The sequence below is a fragment of the Elaeis guineensis genome, chromosome 4 (genome assembly GCF_000442705.2).
Source record: "Elaeis guineensis isolate ETL-2024a chromosome 4, EG11, whole genome shotgun sequence".
NCBI classification, from domain to species: domain Eukaryota; kingdom Viridiplantae; phylum Streptophyta; class Magnoliopsida; order Arecales; family Arecaceae; genus Elaeis; species Elaeis guineensis.
Window position 1 is genome coordinate 17,630,116 of NC_025996.2, and position 24,578 is coordinate 17,654,693.

Sequence of the window (24,578 nt, forward strand, 5' to 3'; positions counted from 1 at the left end):
CACTCTTATCTAACTTAAAAATTACCAAGGTGCTTGATATTGACAGCCTGAAGGTCTTTATCGACTCACAATTGATTGTTGGACAAGTCAAGGATGAATTTGAATCTCGAGATCCCATTATGATGAAGTATCTTCAGAAGATGAAAGATCTAATGTTAACCTTAAAGTACTTTGAAATCTTTCATATCTCAAGAACAGAAGATGCTCGAGCCAATGTACTTTTGCAACTCGCAACCACTTCCTTCAACTCGCTGGGTTAGACATTCATCGAATGTCTTGAACAACCGAGTATTGATAAAGTCGAGGAAGTGCTATAAATCAATGATGAGCCAAGCTGGATGGATCTAATTATCCAGTACTTGACTGATGAAACTCTCCCTACAGATTCCTCAGAAACCAAATGACTCAGATGGACGGCCTCACAATACATTTTGATGAACGATCAATTATATAAGAGGTTATTCTCTCTTCCTTTACTGAAGTGTTTGGGATCGACAGATGCTGACTATGCACTCAAAGAAGTTTATAAATGAATTTATGAAAATCACTTGGGGGCAAATTTTTGACTTATAAGGTCTTACGATAAGGATATTATTGACCCACCATGAAGAAAGATGCAGCTGAACTTGTCCGAAGGTGTGAACCATGTCAGAAATATGCAAATATACAATATCAATCGGTTAGTCAACTGACATCAATTGTTGCACTATGACCCTTCGCACAACGGAGAATTGACATACTTTGTTCTTTTCCTCCGGCATTTAGTTAGAGAAAGCTGAACCTCTGTGCGAAATAGTCGATAATTCGATAATCATATACAGATTCGGTCTACCACACACCATCATCACTGATAATAGTCGATAATTCGACAATCAAAATTTTAAAGAGTTCTGTGCGAAATTTCATATTACACAAACTCACATCAGTCGACCATCCACAATCTAACGGTGAAGTGAAAGTGACGAACCGAACAATCCTGCATGGACTTAAAATCAGACTGAATGAAGCTAAAGACCTCTAGATGGAAGAACTATATTCGATCTTATGAGCATATCAAATGACTCCTCACATACCAATGGAAGAATCATCATTTAATCTGACCTATGGAACAGAAGTGATGATCCAACTTGAGATCGAACTACTATCAACAAGAGTAAAACAATACAATGAACCGAGCAATTCAGAATGTCAGAGAGCCGATCTAGACTTGCTTCCAGAAGTTCGACGACAAGCTCAAGTTCGGATGGCAGCATATCGGCAAAGAGTAGCCCAGTATTATAATGCAAAAGGTAAACCGAAGGTCTTCCGTCCAGGAGATCTGATCCTAAGAAAGATTGAAGCCTCAAAACTTTTGGACCAAGAGAAATTATCTTCAAATTAGGAAGGATCCTACAGAATAATTGAAACACTTAGACCGGATGCATATCGGTTGGAAACTCTTGAAGGAACAGCTATTCCACAACGTGAAATGCCGACAACTTAAAAATATACTATCAATAAAATTATTCACATGTACAGTATTCAAAATGAAATATTAAATTTTAAAATCATAAAAGTTTCAGTCAACTATAAAGTGGTAATAGACCGATAGACGGATGGTCAATTTCTATCAACTATATTTTGATTTTTCATTGTAAAAATCGACACATTGACTATATCTCGATTTTCACCGCAAAAACTGACATACCGACTGTACCTCAGTATCGACTATATTTTAATTTTTCACTATAAAAATCGACTCTAGTCGAACAATTATTTATGTCGACTTAGTTTTAACTAAGCAAAATATTATGCCAATATGACTCAGGTCGGATTGAAATTATACCGACTTGACTACGATCGGTCGAAAGATATTCGGCTTGCCATCGATTGTCAAATAACTAAACATACTAATCCGACTATGGTCAGACGAAGGATATTCGACTTATTATCGTTTATCCTAATACCTAAAAAGTATGTCAACGGATATTCGACTAACGGATAATTCTACAAGTACTACTGAACGTTCGGCTTGCCGATCGATATTCGGTAGTCATAATAATTCTATGACATTGCAAAAATATAAGGAAAGAAAAAATTTGTACTTAGAAATTTTTTTTTCATTCATTAAAAAGAAGATTACAAAATTAGACCGAAGTTCGATTACAAAAATTTTTGATTATAAAAAAAATAAAAAATATTACATCGATCACTAGTCATCATCTCCATCTCCTTACTCTGACGCAGCATCGATGATTGAAATATCTTCTGGTACAGTTGGTGCAATGTCTTCAGTCGGTGTAGCCCCTTCATCGACAGCTTCATTTTTTGGTGCAGAAAGGATAATGCTGCTTAAGTCCAGATCTGAGTATAATTTTTCGATTGCATCTCGACCGTTCTCATATCCGATGTAATAAGAGGCAAACCCGCCTTCGAGGATTTCTTCCTTGAACTCTTCTGAATTCTTGAAGTTCTCGACGGCTTGAGTCAGAGCTTCCCTTGCCATGTTTGCTTCTGCTTTTGTTAGCTCTGCATCAGCTCTTATGGAAGCTGACTCATCATCGGCCAGTGCCAACCTTTTCACGGTGGCCCGATGTCTTTCACATTTTGCTTCAAGTTCATCGATGCAGCCATCCCTTTCTCATCGAAGCTGGTGGATAGAATGCTTCTTGCTCTTGATCCGTGACTCAAGAGATAAAATATTCTGACGAGCTGACTTAAGTTCGGCTCCAAAAGATTGTAGAACGGTGGTCAAATAGGAGACTTCTTCCTGAAGCTTTGCCTCCCGCTCAGTTGCCGCCTAAAGTTGTTCAAGGGCACCCATCTTCTCGGTATTGGTGACCGTCATTTTGTCCATCCATGATCGATAGAAGTCGGCAATCTTTCGATAGCCGACCTCCAAGTCATGCATATCATGAGCCCACTAAAAGCAGAAGATGAACTAAGTCAGATCAGATAAAAAAAAAGAGAGAGATATGTTGAAGAACTTACCCCGAGTATCATCAGGTAAAAGGAGGAGAACATCTCGACGACGGTCCGATTCTTCCTATTCTTTCGATCAGTCAGAAGAAGGGCAGCTTCAATGAGCTTCCTGGCCAATGTTGGATTGGCCAAGGCCGACTCACCTTTAGATATCCAGATGTTGACTAGTGTAGGAAGGCCTTCAGTCGACCTGTCATCGGTCGAAGTTGCTGGCGCCTTCCCCCGATCCCCGATCAGTAGCCCTGTGCTTGAGAACGTAAGGAAGTCAGCGCTCGACTACGTCCGAGAAGGTTCCACAGTCGAAATGGTTGGCGCAGCCATGGACTGTTCTGGTTCGGCCGCAACTTCCACCTCGGTCCGAGCCTTTGTTTATGGAGCCGCCAATGGTATTGTAACAACTCTGTCTTCTCCTATCGCCCCATCTTCAGCGGATGGTATTTTAAGAAGCATTGTCGGGACCGACAATGCCAAGATCGGTTCGAAAATCATCTCCGACGGGATGTTAGATTCCCTCACCAATGGAGTAGTTACTCGATCCTTCTTCGGTGGTCGGGAGGGTTCAGCTTCAGATGCTGCCTTCTTCTTGGTAGCGTGTTGATGAATATCAGTAGTCGACACTCGTGCCCTCGGCTGCATAACTGCAATCAGAACAAAGAAGTAAGTGCAGCTCAAAAATAAACAAAAGTAAAAGCAAAAGTGGTCAACTATGTTATACCTAAGGAGGTGACCGAACTAAGGCCGGCATCGTAGAGAGCATGTTCGGTCATCAGCTTTCTTTATGGTGGAACTGCCATGTTCTTCAGTTGGTGGAAATCTTTTCGATCATCAACCTCCACCCGACTATTCTCGTTGGGGCCGGTCCTTGGATCACCCTAGTACGAAGGAAAGCCCCAGGGAGAAGGAGAAGAAATAAAAATGAATTGGTTCTTCTATCCATGAATGGATGATGGAAGATCGATAATGAAAGAAATGTCTTTTCTCGAGTTGAAGAACCACCAATCCTTGACCTTCGGATGGGGATGAAGGACAAAAAAAAATCGAAAGAGAGAAGGGCGAGGCTCAATTGGTATGAGCCGACAAAGCAAAGCAAAACTAATAATTAGTCGGACTGACTTTGGAGTTAGCTGAGTAGGACAGAAACCGTAATAGTTAAGAAGATTTCGGATGAACTCTGAAATTGAGAACCGAAGATCAGTCCGAAGGTCTTCAACATAGAATGCAACCTAATCCGGAGGAGGAGAGTTCACCCAACCATCGAAGCCAGGAGCAAAGAGCTGATATTGCTCTGAGATACGATACTGCTCCCAGAGCCAATCAACATCGGATCTGGATAGGGAAGAAGCCTCCACTTTTGGATCCGAAGGAGAGTCGTCGGCTGGATTTTCCGATCGACTATCTCGAGAAGAAGAAGTCCTAGCCATGAAGATGGAAAATTAGAGAAAACCTTAAAATGAAAACCCAAAGGAGAGAAGGACCCAAGGAGAAGGGCGAAAATACTTGACCTGAAAGCCAAAAAGGGGCAGAGAAAAGATCCTGGAGCTCTGGTATTGGGGCGATTTTTCGGTAGAACTTTCCGCAGCAGAGGATGATGACAAAATACAAAGTAAAAGTTTGGCTAAAAGTGATCCTATATATATACGATCTCTCAACGGCTAGGATAAAATCTGTCAAATCTGGATTTTATCAAATGACGACACGTGGCAACATCCAGACCGACCATTGATCGGATGGTTTGATGCACTTGCTCCTGATCGTGCCACCTCATCATTATCGGCGTCAACAGCTCCGACCCAATGATGTTCGGACACGTGGTCAAGATCTGCTAGTCAAAATCAAATCATTCGGTGTCGAATTATCTTCCTGAAATGATGTCCGGTGCCGAATAGTCTTATTAAAATGACAGCCCAATAATGATTTTACAGCTATCAAAACAGCAGAATAGTCGAAAATCTCTCGTATTCCAAAAACTCATAAAGGCCAACAGCTGAGTCGGAACTCGAGACAACACGTGACGACTCCCTTTATCCAACGTGACAGACCATGTGATGATATACACGTCGGACCATCTTAGACTTGGGAGTGGAGGACAACTATTGGGACAATACAACCGACCCCCGACTCCGACTCCACATCGGCCGAATGAACACATTACGCCAACTCACAATCGGTAGACCAACCGACAGTCGGCTACTATCAACCAGCAACGTACAATTTGGTTAACCTCCGACCGAAGACCATCGGTATATCAAAGTTACCGATCGATGCTCATTCGAGTCTCCAAGACTACCGACTTATCACTATTACCGACATATAGTCGGTCTATCTTCTCAACATACCCTAATCGTTATGAATGGTTATCGACTACGTGTCATGATCATTAGTGAGAATAAACAACCCATTAACTCTATGATTATGATCCGATAATTTAGTGCCATAAAAAGTGAGACCACGTGCTCGACGGTTACATCAGAATCATCTTTAAAAAGGGAGGTAAAAGAATAGCACGGGTAAGACAATTCTGGGTGAAGACTCTGCCATTTCAAATTCTCTTTATCTGCTGTTCACCAATTTTTTCTCTGACTTAAGTATCGGAGGGTCTCTACCGGATACAATTTCGATCAGTAAGGACTTCGTCTTGCAGATGCTTTTCATCGGTGACGGAAGCAACAGAAAATTAACCGCAACACCAACCAAATATAATAAAAATTATTTTTTTATAATTATTTTTTTAAATAAATAATTATTATAAATTATCAGATTATCTTGTAATCTGATATATCCTAATCAAATGGCCCTAAATATTTCTTAAATACTAACCATAGTTGTATTATCCGCCATGGATGTCAGCTGGGTCACGCCTATCGGTCCTTTTTTTTTTTTTTTTTTGGGTACAGGCGTCCGCTGATCTATTCGACGCGCTAGTTTAGCTGGGGTTTGAGCCCTTAGATCTTATACCTTGTGACGTGGCATCAATCGTAACAACAGAAATAGTGTAATCCAGAGGATCTGAGCCCGCTGTAATAGACCGCGATCATAATTATAAAAACCGCCCCAACTATTTGAATTTGACTTGACCACAAAGATTATTGGTAGATGCAAGCGTGCAAAAATTTTTTAGTTTCCCAAGCTTCCAGTAGAGTTTCTCAACTTTCAGTCTCTCTAATTGTAACCTACAACGAATGTTATAGTGTGGTGCATGCTTCTTGTAAGTTCTAATCCAATATATATATGCACCCATGTCTCTTGTAAAATGCCTGAAGTGGGATGGAAAAGTTAGCCGAGCAATGGTTATATTCAAAACAAAAAGACTAAAAATATTTGATTAATCAAAAGGGCAAAAAATGGGTTAAAAACTCGCGCTGACGGCAGCAGCCCCGCACGGCGAACCAGCCGCTGGCCACAGCTTTCCCGCCAAGACAACATGATTTAAAGTTGGGAAAGCATAACCTGCAGACGAAAAACAAAAAGAAACCTGGGACGTGGCTGGGCGAGAGCGAGAGCGAGAACGAGTGAGGAAGAGGGTAAGAGAAGAGAACAAGAAAATAAACCAGCAAGAGAGCGAGGGGGAGACGGCATGGATCTGAAGGAAGCAGGCTCTTCCCTTGACGCTCTCATCTCCTCCTTCAACACCCGCATCGTTGAGCTCCAGGAGCTCGTCATCGCCCGCAACAGTAATCTTTCTTTCGCTATTTCTTCTCGCTCTCTATTTGACCACCTAATGGCGGAATGAAACCCTAACATCACAATCGCAATCTTTTAGTTTATCCGGCCACCAGCATGTCGGATCTTTCTGCCGTGGATACGACCCTGAAGACGATGGAGTCTCAGATCCAGGCCATCAAGGACAGATTGCAAGAGGAGAGAAATGCAATCCCCAAGGCCAAAGTTTGTCCTCCCTTTATATCGATATCACTCTACAATTTTTTCTTAGAAAATTCTTGTTCCGTACTGAAAATATTTTTTGATCTCTTTGTGTTCGACGCAGAAACTCATTGAGTTATCCCAACGACAGCAGCGGAAACTGCAGCACATGCTTGCCCACATGCCCTCTGGCATGTACGAGAGCATAGGCCATTCGGATCAGACCCATTCCAGGTTATTGCTGCCGAGGATATTCCAATTTGTAATTAGGGTTGAGAGTTTGGATGCTGGGAAGTGGTCTTACATTTCGGTTTCAGTTTGATCCCAGATGCGCTCGACTGTGATTTCTTGGATGAGCATTCTAAGGTCAAGGAAGAGCCAGCTGTGGTGCCTAAGGTAAGGATGCCCAGCTTATAGCTGTTGAGGATTCATCATCACTTTCAGATTGTTTAGGCTGCAATTCTACTATCTGGATCATGAATCAATGTGAGAGGTACTGAAATCCACATTATGACATGCCATAACTTTCTGATTTGTAAGAGGGTCTTGCATTAGACTTTTGGAGGATGTGCATGACGTTTGAATCTAAAATTATCTAATTCACTGACAATAATTGAATTTATGGATTAGTGTAAAACACCAAAGCAGATTAGAGAGGATTATGATGCTAGATATGATGAAAGGTGCATAGATCAACAAATATCCATGAGATCATGAGGAATGGAGAATGTTAAAATACTTAAGGTTGAAGACATGTCAAGAGTAAGTCTTCTGAAGATACTTGCTTGGCTTGCTGGAACTATCCGATAAGAACATGGTGAATAGGAAGGAAGTATGTTTCCTCAAAAAAAAAAAAAGAAGGGAAAGAAGTATGTTGATTGGAGACCTTCAAGCCATTGTTCATGGTAGAAGGCCTCCAAACATGCACCTGCTTCTTCAGCCACTGCTAGCATGCTTGCTTCACTTGGGTTGTGGTGTGCTAAAATTGTGCACTTATTTATCTAGTTTGTGTATTTCTTTTGCAGGAGAAGAAGGGTCGATCTCCTGCACCCCGCTGGTATATAATTGCTGAGGAGCTTGATTCATTGTCATCGTATGCCCTTAATCCTTTTCAGATTTACTTTCAGTTTCACTTGGACCATTATACCAAATGCAAATTATGTATGAAGCCTGTAAGCCGTTGTATAAATGTCTTCCTAGATGCTAATTTACTTCAAAAATTGGCAACTAGTAAGTGAATCAATGTGCATGTGTATTTAGATATTCAATCTCAAATCTCATTGTTTTTAAGATATTGGCTCTAGCTTGCCAATTGGACATCCTGTTTTCACTAATTAAATTAATGGAACAAGTCTTATTTGCTGAGAAAAGTGAAGGATGTGTTCTGAGAGAACTTTGGAGATGATTGGTGCACATGAATGATCAACATGGCATAATGTAGCAAAAATTAAGTCTTTTAGTTTCTCTTTTAATTTTAGTGTATGCTGAACTCAAATTAGTGCCAAACATGACATGGATTTAGTTCACCATACAACCATTACTTATACTAGTACATGTGCATGTGCAATTGCATATTGAGAAATATAAGATCATATACATTGCCAATCCAGATGAGTGTGGCAAGATAGAGTTTGAAAAGAAATGACATCAATTAAATGTAGTACAGATAGTTCAGAAACCAAACATGATTTTCTAAGATTTAAACTATGTATGATGCCATTAATTCTTTATCCTTTAAATGGGGTTTTACTTAAAAATAATGAGAATTTGGTTAAAATAAATTAACAGACCAAAATACTTGGTCTATTGTTTTTAATATACCATAGATCATGGTTGGTGAATTAATCAATCCACACATCCATCATTCTTCACAGAAAGTTATTTCTTACTACATTTTAAATGTCTATGTTATGTCTCAAAGTAGTTATCCCACATTATGTTGATTATAAGTTGAATCAGGTAAGTCTCAAAGTTGGTATTTTGTGTCTCAAGGTAGTTATGCTTTTTTTTTTTCCTGAATGAAAAGTAGTCATGGATTTTACTAAAGGAGTTTTGGGAGCCTTGAGAGTAGTCACATAAAAGAAAGAATATGGCAGCTGACTGGGTGGCCACCTATGTTGCTGAGCATACCAGGGATATTCTTTGGACGTATGTGGGGGCAGCGCTTGAGCCTGTCAGGGATATTTTGTTTTTTGACTCTTCTAGAGGTATTCACACAAGATCTATATGAATGCTCCACTTTTAGCAAAAAAAAAAAAGAAACGATATAACTGCTCAAAATACCTCCCTCCTTTCCCCTTCTCTCTCTCTCTGTCACATTTATGTGGGGAATGCCCTTTTATCTTTCTAATTTCTTCTGTCTTGTCATTCTCTGTTTTCTATCTTTTTCTTTATTTTTCTTATTCAAAAAAAATTATAATCATCTGCCAACCCATCTCCTCTCTCATATAGCTAGCTATATTTTTTACTTGTTTTTTTGTCTTACCTTGTTAAAGTGGAATTGAAATTAAATGGAGGAAACTGGTGGGGAGGGAATGGAATGATCTTATCATCTCTTTTGTAAGCCATCAAGTCCTCTTCCTCCTAGCATTTTCAATATTGATAACTTGTTACTCTTAGATAGTATCTAATGTATTTTTGAGCAAGAATGCATTAATTCCAGAATGAAGGCTTTTTGGGGAGTAAGGGATGGTGATGAAAGTGGGAAGCAAGTTCCCTTGCAACTAGGATTTCTTGGCTTTATGAGATTAAACATTTGCATGTAAACTCATGTAAAGTTTAGAACATGTACTGGTACAAAATAATAGCATTGGAGGCATCGAAGGGGCAACCTTGAATGTTCATATAGAAGATTTGTCTTCATGGGAGTCCCTAGTCTAAACTTTGTTAACTACACTCCGTAATCGATCTCTTTTTATGTACCACTATGAACAGTTAGCAGGCGGAAGCTGAGCTATAAATTGGAATTGAATTATTATCCCAAAATAACTATATTCAAATGTGAACAATATAATTCTGTATAAGCTTGATACATGGAATTTCTCATCAGTCACCCCCAACTCCACCTTCTGTTCTTGACCTTGCAGTTATATGAGAGGGAGGCTCACATTAGATAAGGTCAACATTGCTATCAATGAGATAGCTACATATGCAGATGCGAATGCTCAACTTATTGCATGCCCCAAGAAGAAGGTTAGAATTACTTAGGATTTTGATTTATTTACCAATTCTGTGTTTTTGACCCCTGATCTTAATTATTACATGTTCATGCAGTTAGCGGAAGACACTTGGGAAAAGGCTTTAGTGAGTAAATTTATTTTCAGCTTCAGCACTTCTTTTGTGTGTTACATGTACACGAGTGCATTCAAGCAAGAAAAAATGTAAACGTATATGTCTGATGGCTTAGTAAATAAAGTAACCTAGCAATTGTCGGTTTTTTTTAAAAAGTTTTTAATAGTAAAATTCTTTGTTCGCTGACAACAGGAGCTAAGAGATATTGCAATGGCTGAAACAGTGAAAGGCAAGCACTTTCTCCTTGAAACAGATATAAAAGGGCCAGGACTGAAACTTGATAATACAGGGAAGGCAATTCTGACAGTAAGTGTTTCAACTTTCAACTTCTAAATGGTAACCATAGTTGTCTTGCCCAAAAATTCTCTCATTAATCATATAGAAGAACTCTAGGATACTGGCTTTCAGAATTTCTCCTTTGTCTGTGCTATGATAGATTTTAGGGTAAGGCTGCAGATGGGCCTGGTCCGTATGAGCAAATCCAAAATTTGGAGCCTGCCCTGAATTTATATAGGTCAGGGCTACAGATCAGACAATTAGCAGGCCTAGTTCCAGGTTCCAGCTTGTCCCAGATTATTAATGACAGTCCTTCTATACACTCATTAAGCTGTTATAGATTTTGCACGTTTCATATTCTGTCAGTGTTATCCGCCTATGACAGGATCAAAATTTCTATAAATATACAGCATGGGAAAAAAGTACTCCAAGAAGCTAATGCCCACCACTAATTACTAAACTTTTTAAACAATTTACGAGAATTTAAATTGTTCTATATCTTACTTTTATTCTTTTTCCCACTCTAAGCTTTATTTCTTATAGATAGTGATGCTTCTCAATGGACATGCCATCCAGATAATTATCTATGTTTATGCTGCAGATTTTTACCTGACAGATGATTATTGTGCTACTTATTGCTGTTTGTAGCAATGTAATTTTTAGTTCTGTTTGTCACATCTTGGGATGTGAATTTGTCATTTTGATCTATGAGGGCTATGTTTTAGTTCAGGAAAGTTATTGACTCGATGGGATGGGCTTGAAGGTTTCAGTGCATATACAAATAAACTTGGGTTTTGGGTTAGAAAATTGGATTAAAACTAAATCTAAAAGCCACGAATGGGATCTAGTCATTGTAGCAAACATCTGGGGTTGTATTACTGATTGCTCGCAGCAGCAGTTAATGACAAAGTAAAACAATGACTTGAATTCAGCATTTTATCGCTAGTAGCAGATTCTGCAAAGACCTATGGCCTAACTTCCCATCCTTTTATCAGTACCATGTACCATCGTATTGGTTAGAATTGCATCCCTGAGCAAAAGAGGCATACATACGCCTTCAAGAGGCTCTTTCTACCATCTTCACTGGGCACTCATGCCCATCACCAATGATTGAGACAGTACAGTTAGCTGTTGCAGAATGAAACAGCTGTCCTCCATTCCACAACATTCTATCCTGCATCTCCGCCATACGGTAGCCTGTTGATGCAAGTTTAGCTGTTTCAGTGATTTTTCATATTTCTGGGTGTAGGTATGTAGCTCAGAACTGTGTTTGTTGTTTTCTTGTGTTGGAATGAACTAAAGCCTGAACGACCCGGTGCCGCGGACGAGTAATTGTTGAGTAACAGTCCGCATAATTTTCAGTTGATGGGTGTTGGTCATTTGTCAAGATAAGAAATAAATTAACAAGTTAATAATCTTAAAATTTAGAAATCATGCTTGGAATTTTGAAATATCTGACAACCATGAGAAAAATCCGGCTAAAGCATATTTAACCACTGTTTCATAATTGTACCTCTGTAGGAAGAAGTGAACTTTCTTACATGCATATGCTGTGATTCACAGGTCCTTCGCCATCTTGGTCGTATCCAGGAAGCTCGCATTGGTCATCACCGCGTGTTTACCCTTTCAAAGCCTCAGTGATAGTGTTGTACCTTTTTAAATCTTCAGAGACCAAATTAATGCCACTGGAATTTTCTAAGCATCTGTCATCTATCATAACTAATCTCCCCCTGAATATCTTTGGCAAAAAGTGCTGTGCCTACAGTTCTCTCTACAGTTGTGAGCAAGATGATTCATGTTTTATTTTTCCAGAAATTGTATTTTATATGGTATGATGTCATGTGGGAATGAACTGATTTACTTAATATATCTCTAAAATGATGTCTGACTATGCATTTCAAGGAACTGATTTCTTCGTGCAGTTCATGCCGAACCAGTTGTTTTCCTTTCTTGCAAATGTTATCTATCAACATTATCGGCCTGAAATTCTTAATTTTGTTGACATTTAAACCGGATGCAACGCTCTAATGCTCGGTGAGCTCAGGGATGCAAGTGTTCTTTTTCTATTATTTATTGTACATCTGCTATTATTATGGACGTTCCTGTTCAGTTCTTTGGTTTTCGCATATAAAACAAGAGACTGGACACGGCTAGGAGTGAGGCTGTGCGCCGAGAGCGTTCCCCCTTCGGGGGATGCCTTCTCCGGCGTCCGGGACCAGGTGCCTTTCATCCGAAAGATGGAGGCCGGTGTGGAGAACCATTTTGCGATTGTTGCGTACCGGAGGGATATTGTCATGGGGGAAGTGAGTCGGAGAAGGGTTCTGATGCTAGATTGTCCGGTGGGAGGCTTTCTGATGGTCCGGCAAAGAATGCGTGCGGGATTGAAACTGGAGGTGCGGAGATTAGAGAGGATCGCCGGAATCTCCACTGAAGGGCTTAGGAAAACATGGGTACAAACTAGGTGACGGATGGGGAGGTCGAACGCCTCCGGCAGCACTTCAAGAATGTTGTGTAGATTTCCGGCGGCTTAGTTAAGGCAGGCAAGAGATCAGTGGAGGTTTGTTCTAATTGGGAAAAGTCTAGGGAGAACATTGAGCTCCGAGTTCCTTAATGAGGCAGCCAAGGATAGATGGAAAGCATTAGGGGATTTTGAGGTTTTTCGGTTGGCTCAAGACCGTTACATTTTCCGTTTTATTCAGAGGACCATGCGAGTGTGACCGCTGTGAGAAGTCCTGATTTCATAACCATGCAAGCTGTTATATGTAAATGTCATCCTATATAAACTTGGTTGGGAATTAAAATTTCAAGCATATTAGCCTTATTAGGAGTCCAACCGAGACGTGACAATATGATATAAGCTAACGAGACCATATTACGACTCATTATAAGTTTGTGTTTGATGGTCGTATGCTTTAACTTACGGGGCTCAACCAGCCACCCGGTAGTGGGCTGAACACTAACCAAAGTTTTAACCCAAGTTGTCAATCCACCAAGTCATTTGTGCTGCCCACTACTACCCACCCAACCATCCGCTAACAACTTGAAATTGGAGAACTTGTTTGTATATCAGCCCAACCGGAAAGCACAAAAAGAAAGATGAGAGCACAGCCGGAGAAGAAAAAAATGTGGGAAACTTTGAACCAGGTACAAAGAGATAATGAAGGAAATACAAGAAAAAGAAGAAGAAACGTAAGTAGGCAATCAGCTAATCTCTCTCTCTCTGAATCTCTATCTATCTGTCCATCTTGATACTCTCTTTATTTCATTGATCCACATGCAAAATCTGTTTCAATTTCTCTTAAGGTTGCTAGAGTTTATGTTTTCAACCTTCATGCACATCTTTTCTGGACTAAAAAGGCGTCAACCAAACTCCAAATGATATAGGACTTGATTTTCTTTCTATATTGTTTTACTTTGAATTTGATGATGGTCTTTTATCAAGAAGATGGAGAAAAACAACATAAAAGGAAAATTGATCCCTATGTCATTTTGAGGTTGGCTGACCCCTCAGTCTGGAAAAGATGTGAAGGAAGGTGGAGTAATTCACAGGCACATGCATTTAGCCAACTTGGTGGAGCTTTCAAGTGTAGAAACATGTCATGAGACAAATAAATTAATTATCCAGACTAATTATTATAATCTATGGAATTTTAATAATTAACCATTATATTTTTATTGATGTTTACTAAATGAAACTAATTTATTCTTGCTGGTAGATAATTCTTTCATATTGTTGCAATAGCACATAATCTGCATGATGTATGGAATATAATTTTACTTTTTTTCATTTATTTTTGAAATATAATATAATAATATAATAAATTCAAATAAATAGAATGTTTCAATAATATTAATATCCACATGATGAACAAAAAATGAACGAGCTAAGCTTTTGTACAGAAAATTTCATCATTAATACCAAGCCCATGATGTGTAAGATACTTTTTTTTATTTAATAATTATTTTTAAAATATAATAATATAATATAATATATAAATAGAGAACTTTGAGCAAGCCAAACTTCCGTAAAAAAGGATATGAAACTTTTATTCCTTTTTCAATTTTTTTTGTAATATAAAATGATAATGTAACAAATTATAGTAATAAAATATTTTAATAGCTGTTGGGTATAAAATGCCCACAGCCGAAATCCTCGACGGAATCGACTCCTACGGGAGCCGGGCTCCACCGCCGACAGCAGCGCAGCTCCGCCCGGACTCCTACGGGAGCCGGGCTCCTCCGCCGACAGCAGCACGGCTCCGCCCGGACTCCTACGGGAGCCGGGCTCCTCCATCGACAGCAGAACGGTCGTAGGAGTCCGGGCTCCTCCGCCGACAGCAGCACGGCTCCGCCCGGACTCCTACGGGAGCCGGGCTCCTCCATCGACAGCAGAACGGCTCCGCCCGGACTCCTACGGGAGCCGGGCTCCTCCGCCGACAGCAGCACGGCTCCGCCCGGACTCCTACGGGAGCCGGGCTCCTCAATCGACAGCAGCGCGGCTCCGCCCGGACTCCTACGGGAGCCGGGCTCCTCCATCGACAGCAGAACGGCTCCGCCCGGACTCCTACGGGAGCCGGGCTCCTCCGCCGACAGCAGTGCAGCTACGCCCGGACTCCTACGGGAGCCGGACTCCACCGCCGACAGCAGCGCAGCTACGCCCGGACTCCTACGGGAGCCGGGCTCCACCGCCGACAGCAGCGCAGCTACGCCCGGACTCCTACGGGAGCCGGGCTCCTCCGCCGACAGCAGCACGGCTCCGCCCGGACTCCTACGGGAGCCGGGCTCCTCCATCGACAGCAGAACGGCTCCGCCCGAACTCCTACGGGAGCCGGGCTCCTCCGCCGACAGCAGCGCAGCTACGCCCGGACTCCTACGGGAGCCGGGCTCCACCGCCGACAGCAGCGCAGCTCCGCCCGGACTCCTACGGGAGCCGGGCTCCTCCGCCGACAGCAGCACGGCTCCGTCCGGACTCCTACGGGAGCCGGGCTCCTCCATCGACAGCAGAACGGCTCCGTCCGGACTCCTACGGGAGCCGGGCTCCTCCGCCGACAGCAGCGCAGCTACGCCCGGACTCCTACGGGAGCCGGGCTCCACCGCCGACAGCAGCGTAGCTCCGCCCGGACTCCTACGGGAGCCGGGCTCCACCGCCGACAGCGACACAGCTCCGCCCGGACTCCTACGGGAGCCGGGCTCCGTTCTCAGTATCAACTGCTGGCAAGCTCCATCCGGACTCCTACGAGAGCCGAACCTCGCCTTTAATTTTAAATTGCAGGAGGACCCCTCCCGAACTCCGACCACTGCCGAGCCTCGATCAGCAGATCCGCGCCCCCTGGCAGATCACAATAACCACCATGACCCTGTTCCACTTCCTGTAGCGGATTCTGCACGGCTCCATCACCCCCTACGGCGGACCCATTACTCTCTGACAGGCTGTGTCAACGGCCACGATTCTGCTCCGCTCTCTGCGGCAGGTGCTGCACGATCCCACTACTCGCTGGCAACTAGCGGCAACGGACGCCGCTCCACTACCTGCAACGGGCCCTACGTAGCGGGCCGCGGTGATGACCACGTGTCTGCTCCACCATCTTCCGCAATCAATTCCCCCTGACCATGGGCGGCCCACTACCAGGCGGTTACAAACGTCGCCATCAATCAGTTGCCTCCTCCGCCTATAAAAGGGAGACCCAGATACGTTATTCTTTAAGCTCATTTTCCTTATCTCAAAACTCTGCTAAATTCTCCGTTCGAGCACTCCATTCTTGTTGAGGCAGAGAACTGACTTGAGCCTCGGAGGGTCTTGCCGGAGCAACCCCACCTCCGGTTTAGACTTTCCTTGCAGGTCCCGGCGGCGACCGCGGCTTCCCCGACTCCAGCTTCTCCGACGCAAGTGGATTTTTGCACCAACAGGATTGGCGCTAGAGGAAGGGGCGTGTGTCTTCGCAGCACCCTTGTTCTTGAAGGAGCGCTCAACGGACCCGCTTCTAGCCATCTTTTCCGGCATTCAATCCTCTTTTCCCCATCCGATGCCCTCTCGCGAGGTTTCTGCACAACTACCTCCGGCTATGGTCGCCGATAAAGAGTGGCCGGGTGACCGATCTCCACCAGATTCTGTCAACGTCATCTCGGGGGAATCCCGACAGGGGGCAATCAGCACATCAGCTGCATCCCTCAAGCGGCAAAAAGTTGAAGAACCCATAGCCTTTACTGAAGAAGACGCCCTGGGAGTCCAATTCCCTCATAACGACGCGGTCGTAGTTTCCTTGAACATAGCAAATTATGACGTCCGTCGCATTCTCGTCGACAACGGAAGTTCGGCCGACATCTTGTTCTACAATGCCTATTTAAGAATGGCCACTCTTGGCGGTCATCTAAGGCCGATTTGCTCCCCCTTAATAGGGTTTACTGGTGACGCCGTTCCGACGGAAGGAATGATAGCTCTAACTGTGACCGCGGGTCAGCATCCAAAGCAGTCCAGAGCCCTGGTGAATTTCCTGGTGGTAAAGGCGCCATCTGCCTACAATGCAATTCTTGGCTGACCCGGCCTCAATGCCCTCAGAGCCGTTGTTTCGACCTACCATTTGAAATTGAAGTTCCCCACCAATGAGGAGATCGGAGAAGTCCGGGGAGACCAAGCGCTGGTCAGGCACTGCTACAACATTGCCCTGCAAAGAAACGATCAAGCGGACCTCTGTCCGGTCGACGGATTGGATGCACGTGACGACCTTACTGAAGAGAGGGGCAGTCCAATCGAGGACCTAATACTAGTTCCTTTGAATGATGGGAATGCGGAGCATGTGGTGTTAATTGGCTCCAACCTGGAGGAGGAGATGCGGACGCGTCTCGTGGATTTCCTCCGAAGGAATGCGGACGTTTTTGCATGGGTCCCGACGGATATGCCGGGGATCGACACAGAAGTCATGGAACATCATCTGGCGGTCGACCCTAAACATCGGCCGACAAAAGAAAAAATCCGGAGTCATGCCCCGGAGAGGCAGAAGGCAATAGCCGAGGAAGTGGATAAACTTCTCAAGGCCGGATTTATCAAGGAAGTCAATTATCCTGAGTGGATCTCCAATGTTGTCTTGGTCAAGAAAGCAAACGGCAAGTGGAGGATGTGTATCGACTTCAAAAAGCTGAATAAGGCTTGCCCAAAGGACAGCTACCCCCTTCCCAGGATCGACCAACTGGTGGACGCTACCTCGGGCCATGAGCTTCTCACTTTTATGGACGCGTTCTCCGGCTATAACCAGATAGAATGGCATTGGAAGATGAAGAAAAGACAGCTTTTATCACTAATCGCGGCCTTTACTGCTACAGGGTTATGCCGTTCGGCCTCAAGAACGCGGGCGCAACCTATCAGCGACTGGTGAATAAAATCTTCAAGGAGCAGATCGGCCGAAACATGGAGGTTTACGTGGACGATATGCTCGTGAAGAGCAGGTCTTCCGGAAATCATGTCGCCGACCTCGAGGAAACCTTTGGCGCTCTTCGAAAGTATAGAATGAAGCTGAACCCGACCAAATGCTCCTTTGGGGTAACCTCAGGAAAGTTCCTGGGCTTCATGGTATCAGGGCGTGGGATCGAGGCCAATCCGGAGAAAATTCGCGCCATCCAAAATATGACCGCCCCAAGGTCGATCAAGGAGGTTCAGTGCCTCACGGAAAGAGTCGCGGCTCTTAATCGCTTTGTCGCGAGGTCGGCCGAACGATGTTTGCCCTTCTTTCAAACCCTCAAGCAGTCGAAGAACTTCTGTTGGACCTCTGAATGCCAACAGGCATTCGAAGAATTAAAAAGCTACCTTAGCTCGCCCCCACTGCTGGCGAAGCCCGAGCCTAAGGAGGAACTATTTTTGTACCTGACAGTCTCTCCCATAGCCCTTGCAGCTATCCTTGTCAAAGAGGAAATGAAAGTCCAGCGACCGGTCTACTACATTAGTCGCATGTTGAGAGACGCCGAGACCAGGTATACTAAATTAGAAAAACTGACCTACGCCTTGTTGATTGCAGCTCGGAGACTCCGGCCTTACTTTCAAGGGCACACGGTGACGTTACTCACCGACCAACCGATCAAGGCAGTTTTGCACCGAGCTGATACCTCTGGGAGAATGGCGAAATGGGCAATCGAGCTCACAGAATTCGACATCAACTACAAACCTAGACCGGCAATAAAGGCCCAAATATTGGCAGATTTCATAGTAGAATGCACCATCTCCGAGGAAGCCGGACCCGAGCAAAGCAAAATTGACGACCTGAAGACTCAACCGAACTCCCCCGACGAAGAAGCCAGTTCCTCCGATCGCTTTTGGACCCTCCATGTGGACGGATCTTCCAACATGGCGGGCGCAGGTGCAGGCCTGATCTTGACCAGCCCGGAGGGAGTCGTCGTGGAGTACGCTCTGCGTTTCGAATTCCCCGCAACAAACAATAGAGCGGAATATGAAGCTCTGATCGCAGGATTGAGGATCGCCAGGGAGCTTGGAATATGTCAACTCCGGGTGCACAGCAATTTCCAACTTGTGGTGGGGCAAGTCAGCGGGAGCTTTGAAGCGCGAGAGGACAGTATGGCCAAATATCTTGAGAAGGTGAAGGAGTTCACCCCTGCCTTTGGCAATTTCGACATCAGGCAAATTCCAAGGTCGGAGAATACCAGAGCCGATCTTCTCTCCAAACTGGCGACATCGGCTCCGACCGAATTGCCCAAATGCATCCTCTTAGAAGTCTTAAAACATCCGAGTACGGAAGAACCGCGACTCGTAATGGAGATCGACCATGAGCCCAGCTGGGTCGACCCGCTGATAACCTATCTTAGAGATGAGATTCTCCCCCAGGATGCGAAAGAGGCACGGAAACTCCGAAATCAAGCCTCCCGGTACATCCTTTATGAGGGCAAATTGTACAAAAGATCGTACTCCTTGCCCCTCTTGAGGTGCCTCCGGTCCTCAGAAGAGGTAACTAACAGAACCCTTTTGCAGGGGATTAAGACGAGGCTCGAAAAAGCAAAAGGAACTTGGGCGGACGAACTTTATCATGTGCTATGGGCGTATCGAACCACCCAGAGGTTGCCTACAGGGGAGACTCCCTTTGCTTTAGCCTTTGGTACGGAAGCCGTCATCCCGATCGAGCTTAAACTCCCGTCGGCACGAGTCGTGGCATTCGACGAACCCCAAAACGCACAAAGTCTCAGAGCCAACCTCAACCTACTGGAAGAAAGGCGGGAGATTGCTCAGGTTCGAATGGCAGCCTACAGACAGAAAGTTGCCCGATATTACAACGCTCGAGTCAAGAACAAGGCATTTAAAGCAGGAGATCTAGTGCTCCGACGAGCTGCTGTCTCGCAACCACAGGGCCAGGGGAAGCTTGCCCCAAACTGGGAGGGACCTTACGAGGTCAAGGAAGTAGTCCGGCCTGGAACTTATTATCTTAAGGAGCTCGGAGGAGCCGACCTCCCGCGACCATGGAGCTCAGAAAACTTACGGATGTACTACCAGTAATTTCGTCCTAATCAAAAAATGCGTGCCCATTTGTCTTGGGACAATTCAAGCAAACTGTATAAAAAACAAGAGGACAACCTTATAAAAGTCGAAGGCCCGGTTCTTTTAGACCGGATGGGGGGAGAGGCCTCGCAACGCCCATATGTGCCCCCACAGCCCTGTTAGGGATAGGAGGAGAACCTCGCCCTAACTTGAGCAAAGTCGAAGGCCCGGTTCTTTTAGACCGGATGGGGGGAGAGGCCTCGCAACGTCCATATGTGCCCCCACAGCCCTGTTAGGGATAGGAGGAGAACCTCGCCCTAACTTGAGCAAAGTCGAAAGCCCGGTTCTTTTAGACCGGATGGGGGGAGAGGCCTCGCAATGCCCATATGTGCCCCCACAGCCCTGTTAGGGACAGGAGGAGAACCTCGCCCTAACTTGAGCAAAGTCGAAGGCCCGGTTCTTTTAGACCGGATGGGGGGAGAGGCCTCGCAACGTCCATATGTGCCCCCACAGCCCTGTTAGGGACAGGAGGAGAACCTCGCCCTAACTTGAGCAAAGACGAAGGCCCGGACTCCTACGGGAGCCGGGTTCTAACGGCAGAGAAGACTTTACCCGGACTCCTACGGGAGCCGGGTTCCAACAACAAAAAAAGACTTCACCCGGACTCCTACGGGAGCCGGGCTCCATCGCCGACTTCAGCTACAGGACAACCCCGTCCGGACTTCTACGGAAGCCGGACTTTGTCTATGACTTTGATTGCAGGAAAACTTTGCCCTAACTCTTACGAGAGCCGGGCTACTCCAACTTCAGGAGGGCTTCTCCGTTCAGACTATCGAGGGGACCGAACTTAGCCCCGACTTCAGCGGAAAAAAATCCAAGCAAACCTGACAAGTGAGTATCTTCGAACGGTATAAAAGTCGAAAAGGAGCTCGGCGAATGACGACCCCACATGAACTGAAGAGGTCGCCGACGACCTTGGGACGACGTAACACAGACAAAGAGAAGGAAAATGAAGAAATTCGACAGACAACTATTTAACACAAGATGCAGACGAGGTACCAAAATCACTTTTTCATTTAACAGAAGTATACGTTACAGGACCCGGTGGGTCAGAAAAAAAGATGAAGAAAAAGAAGATACACGTCATCGCAAGTCTCGCAAGCACGGTTCAGGCAGGATGAATCGGAGGCCGCTTCGAGCTACGAACTCCTCTCTCCGTCGCTATCCTTCTCAGTCGCGTTCTCCAGTGCGTGCAACAGCTCTCGCCCCATCTCGCCTCATTCTGTTTCCGAAGTCCCAACCTTAGCGGGAAAGGGGTGGGATAGATCTCCAGAGGCAGTAAGGGCAACGGCGGCAGTAGCGAAGACCTGTTTCAAGAAGAATCGTAGCCACTTCAGGAGCGATGGTGACATCAGAGATGTGCCTCATCTCCGAATGCACCACGACGGCCTCCACCCAAGACGCTCCGGCAAGGTCGGCATGCGTTACTTCCACCGTCCCCGCAATAAATTCTACTGCCCCACCGTTGACGCTGACCGCCTCTGGTCTCTCGGCCCCGACGGCGTCAAGGATCCCGTCATGGCTTATGACGACTGCTCTGCCCTCTTGACCGGTATCACCCCGCCTTGCTACTCCGAAATTCGCGGGCAGAATAACTTCACCGACAGCCCCCGTTATTAAACCTCTGTTGTTGAAGGAATTCTTCCTTGGGCCCCCTTTAAAACGACGGAGATTCTCACCGGCCGCCATTCTCCTCCTCACCTTCCTCCAAGCCCTAAAAGTTCCTTCAAGAACAGCCTCCCGAGTAGAGGACATGGTGCGAGGGAAAGAGACAAGGACTGGGGCGAGAGAAGCAAAACTCTCAGACGAAAGAAAAGCGCCAGGATGAAGCCATGAAGGGACTGAGGGGTTTAAATAGCCGACGGATCCTGGCGCAGTTATGACGGCGGGTATTCTTGGGCCAGCTGGTGTGTGCCACGCGTCGCGCTTATCCCCTTCATCGCCATCGAGGGTTGACCGCTCACAAATTCCCGCGACACGACGCTTGGGATCGCGTTTCAACGGGGGTTCCGAAAAGACTTTTCAGGTCACCTTCATCGAAAAGCGGACTCTGGCGTGCGTGCATTAAATGTCAAAAATTTCTGGGGGCGGCAGGGCGCAGGATTCGAAGGGTCGATTCCAGCTGTGCACATCTCTCTCTGTGTGTACTTCCTTCGCTTGAAATTCAAACTCGGAAGTAGGGAGACTGGTGTTGGGTATAAAATGCCCACAGCCGAAATCCTCGACGGAATCGACTCCTACGGGAGCCGGGTTCCACCGCCGACAGCAGCGCAGCTCCGCCCGGACTCTTACGGGAGCCGGGCTCCTCCGCCGACAGCAGCACGGCTCCGCCCGGACTCCTACGGGAGCCGGGCTCCTCCATCGACAGCAGAACGGCTCCGCCCGGACTCCTACGGGAGTCGGGCTCCTCAATCGACAGCAGCGCGGCTCCGTCCGGACTCCTATGGGAGCCGGGCTCCTCCATCGACAGCAGAACGGCTCCGCCTGGACTCCTACGGGAGCCGGGCTCCTCCGCCGACAGCAGCGCAGCTACGCCCGGACTCCTACGGGAGCCGGGCTCCACCGCCGACAGCAGCGCAGCTACGCCCGAACTCCTACGGGAGCCGGGCTCCACCGCCGACAGCAGCGCAGCTCCACCCGGACTCCTACGGGAGCCGGGCTCCTCCGCCGACAGCAGCACGGCTCCGCCCGGACTCCTACGGGAGCCGGGCTCCTCCATCGACAGCATAACGGCTCCGCCCAGACTCCTACGAGAGCCGGGCTCCTTCGCCGACAGCAGCGCAGCTACGCCCGGACTCCTACGGGAGCCGGGCTCCACCGCCGACAGCAGCGCAGCTACGCCCGGACTCCTACGGGAGCCGGGTTCCACCGCCGACAGCAGCGCAGCTCCGCCCGAACTCCTACGGGAGCCGGGCTCCTCCGCCGACAGCAGCACGGCTCCGCCCGGACTCCTACGGGAGTCGGGCTCCTCCATCGACAGCAGAACGGCTCCGCCCGGACTCCTACGGGAGTCGGGCTCCTCCACCGACAGCAGCGCAGCTACGCCCGGACTCCTACGGGAGTCGGGCTCCACCGCCGACAGCAGCGTAGCTCCGCCCGGACTCCTACAGGAGCCGGGCTCCACCGCCGACAGCGGCACAGCTCCGGTCGGACTCCTACGGGAGCCGGGCTCCGTTCTCAGTATCAACTGCTGGCAAGCTCCATCCGGACTCCTACGAGAGCCGAACCTCGCCTTTAATTTTAAATTACAGGAGGACCCCTCCCGAACTCCGACCACTGCCGAGCCTCGATCAGCAGATCCGCGCCCCCTGGCAGATCACAATAACCACCATGACCCTGTTCCACTTCCTGTAGCGGATTCTGCACGGCTCCATCACCCCCTACGGCGGACCCATTACTCCCTGACAGGCTGTGTCAACAGCCACGATTCTGCTCCGCTCCCTGCGGCAGGTGCTGCACGATCCCACTACTCGCTGGCAACTAGCGGCAACGGACGCCGCTCCACTACCTGCAACGGGCCCTACGTGGCGGGCCGCGGTGATGACCACGTGTCTGCTCCACCATCTTCCGCAATCAATTCCCCCTGACCATGGGCGGCCCACTACCAGGCGGTTACAAACGTCTCCATCAATCAGTTGCCTCCTCCGCCTATAAAAGGGAGACCCAGATACGTTATTCTTTAAGCTCATTTTTCTTATCTCAAAACTCTGCTAAATTCTCCGTTCGAGCACTCCATTCTTGTTGAGGCAGAGAACTGACTTGAGCGTCGGAGGGTCTTGCCGGAGCAACCCCACCTCCGGTTTAGACTTCCCTTGCAGGTCCCGGCGGCGACCGCGGCTTCTCTGACTCCAGCTTCTCCGGCGCAAGCGGATTTTTGCACCAACAGGCTAAATTTTTATTGTACGTTAAGTGATGATTTAATAATAATGAGGTATATTATTTTTGAAATTAAATAAATAATAATAAATTTTAATGATGATCGAATATATTAATATCTATATCATTCAAATCAATGTTCATATGATAAATAAAAATTTATAAAAAATAGAATAGAAAAGATGCAAGATCTTGGCACTATAATGATCATGTCAACCATCCTGATTTTGCCCATGTACGAATGATAATTGGAACAAACAAAAATGAATGCCAAATCGTTTTGATCAATTTAGATCATCTACTCAATCGAACTCTATTCTAGGGATGGCAATGGATCGTATATAGGTCAAATTAATCCATATTCAAATTTATCTTGTAATTAAAAACTTCATATCTATACTCACTTTGTATCCATCTTGGGTTAGGTCAGATCAAATAGTGGTGCGAGTTGAATGGATTGGATAGATAAGAAAAATCGAATCAGATCAGATAAAAAAATCATTATATAAATATTATAAAATAATTATAATTTTTTTTAAAAAAATATATATTAAAATGATATTTAAGTTGGATATTATTCATACTTAATTTAAATCTGTTTCGGATATTTTATTTAGAGTCGGGTGGGCAAAATCTATCCCGTTTGGGTCCGATCGGATTGGGTCGGCCGGCTGAAACTCCCATCGCTGGGGTCTATCTGTCATATTTACCGTCCGATGAGAACGGAACGAACAGGATAAAGATCGCTCGCGATACACCGTTTGTGCTCGTTTTTGTAAAC

At 45.9% G+C, this 24,578-nt stretch overlaps 1 protein-coding gene across 2 annotated transcripts; it reads left to right on the forward strand.

Annotated features, from left to right (window-relative positions):
- The first annotated feature begins 6,288 nt into the window (after positions 1-6,288).
- LOC105043618 (SKA complex subunit 1 homolog) lies at positions 6,289-12,294 on the forward strand. 2 transcript variants are annotated; one of them, XM_010921222.4, is made up of 9 exons: positions 6,299-6,632; positions 6,722-6,846; positions 6,947-7,056; positions 7,140-7,218; positions 7,848-7,915; positions 9,909-10,014; positions 10,096-10,125; positions 10,306-10,419; positions 11,953-12,294. In XM_010921222.4, exons 1-9 carry the CDS (start codon positions 6,536-6,538, stop codon positions 12,028-12,030), a joined length of 807 nt encoding a protein of 268 aa, XP_010919524.1. In that variant the 5' UTR covers positions 6,299-6,535; the 3' UTR covers positions 12,031-12,294. The 2 variants fall into 2 exon arrangements, with proteins under 2 accessions (XP_029119960.1, XP_010919524.1); XM_029264127.2 differs by lacking the exon at positions 11,953-12,294 and having other exon boundaries at positions 6,289-6,632; positions 10,096-10,202.
- The last annotated feature ends 12,284 nt before the right edge of the window (positions 12,295-24,578 follow it).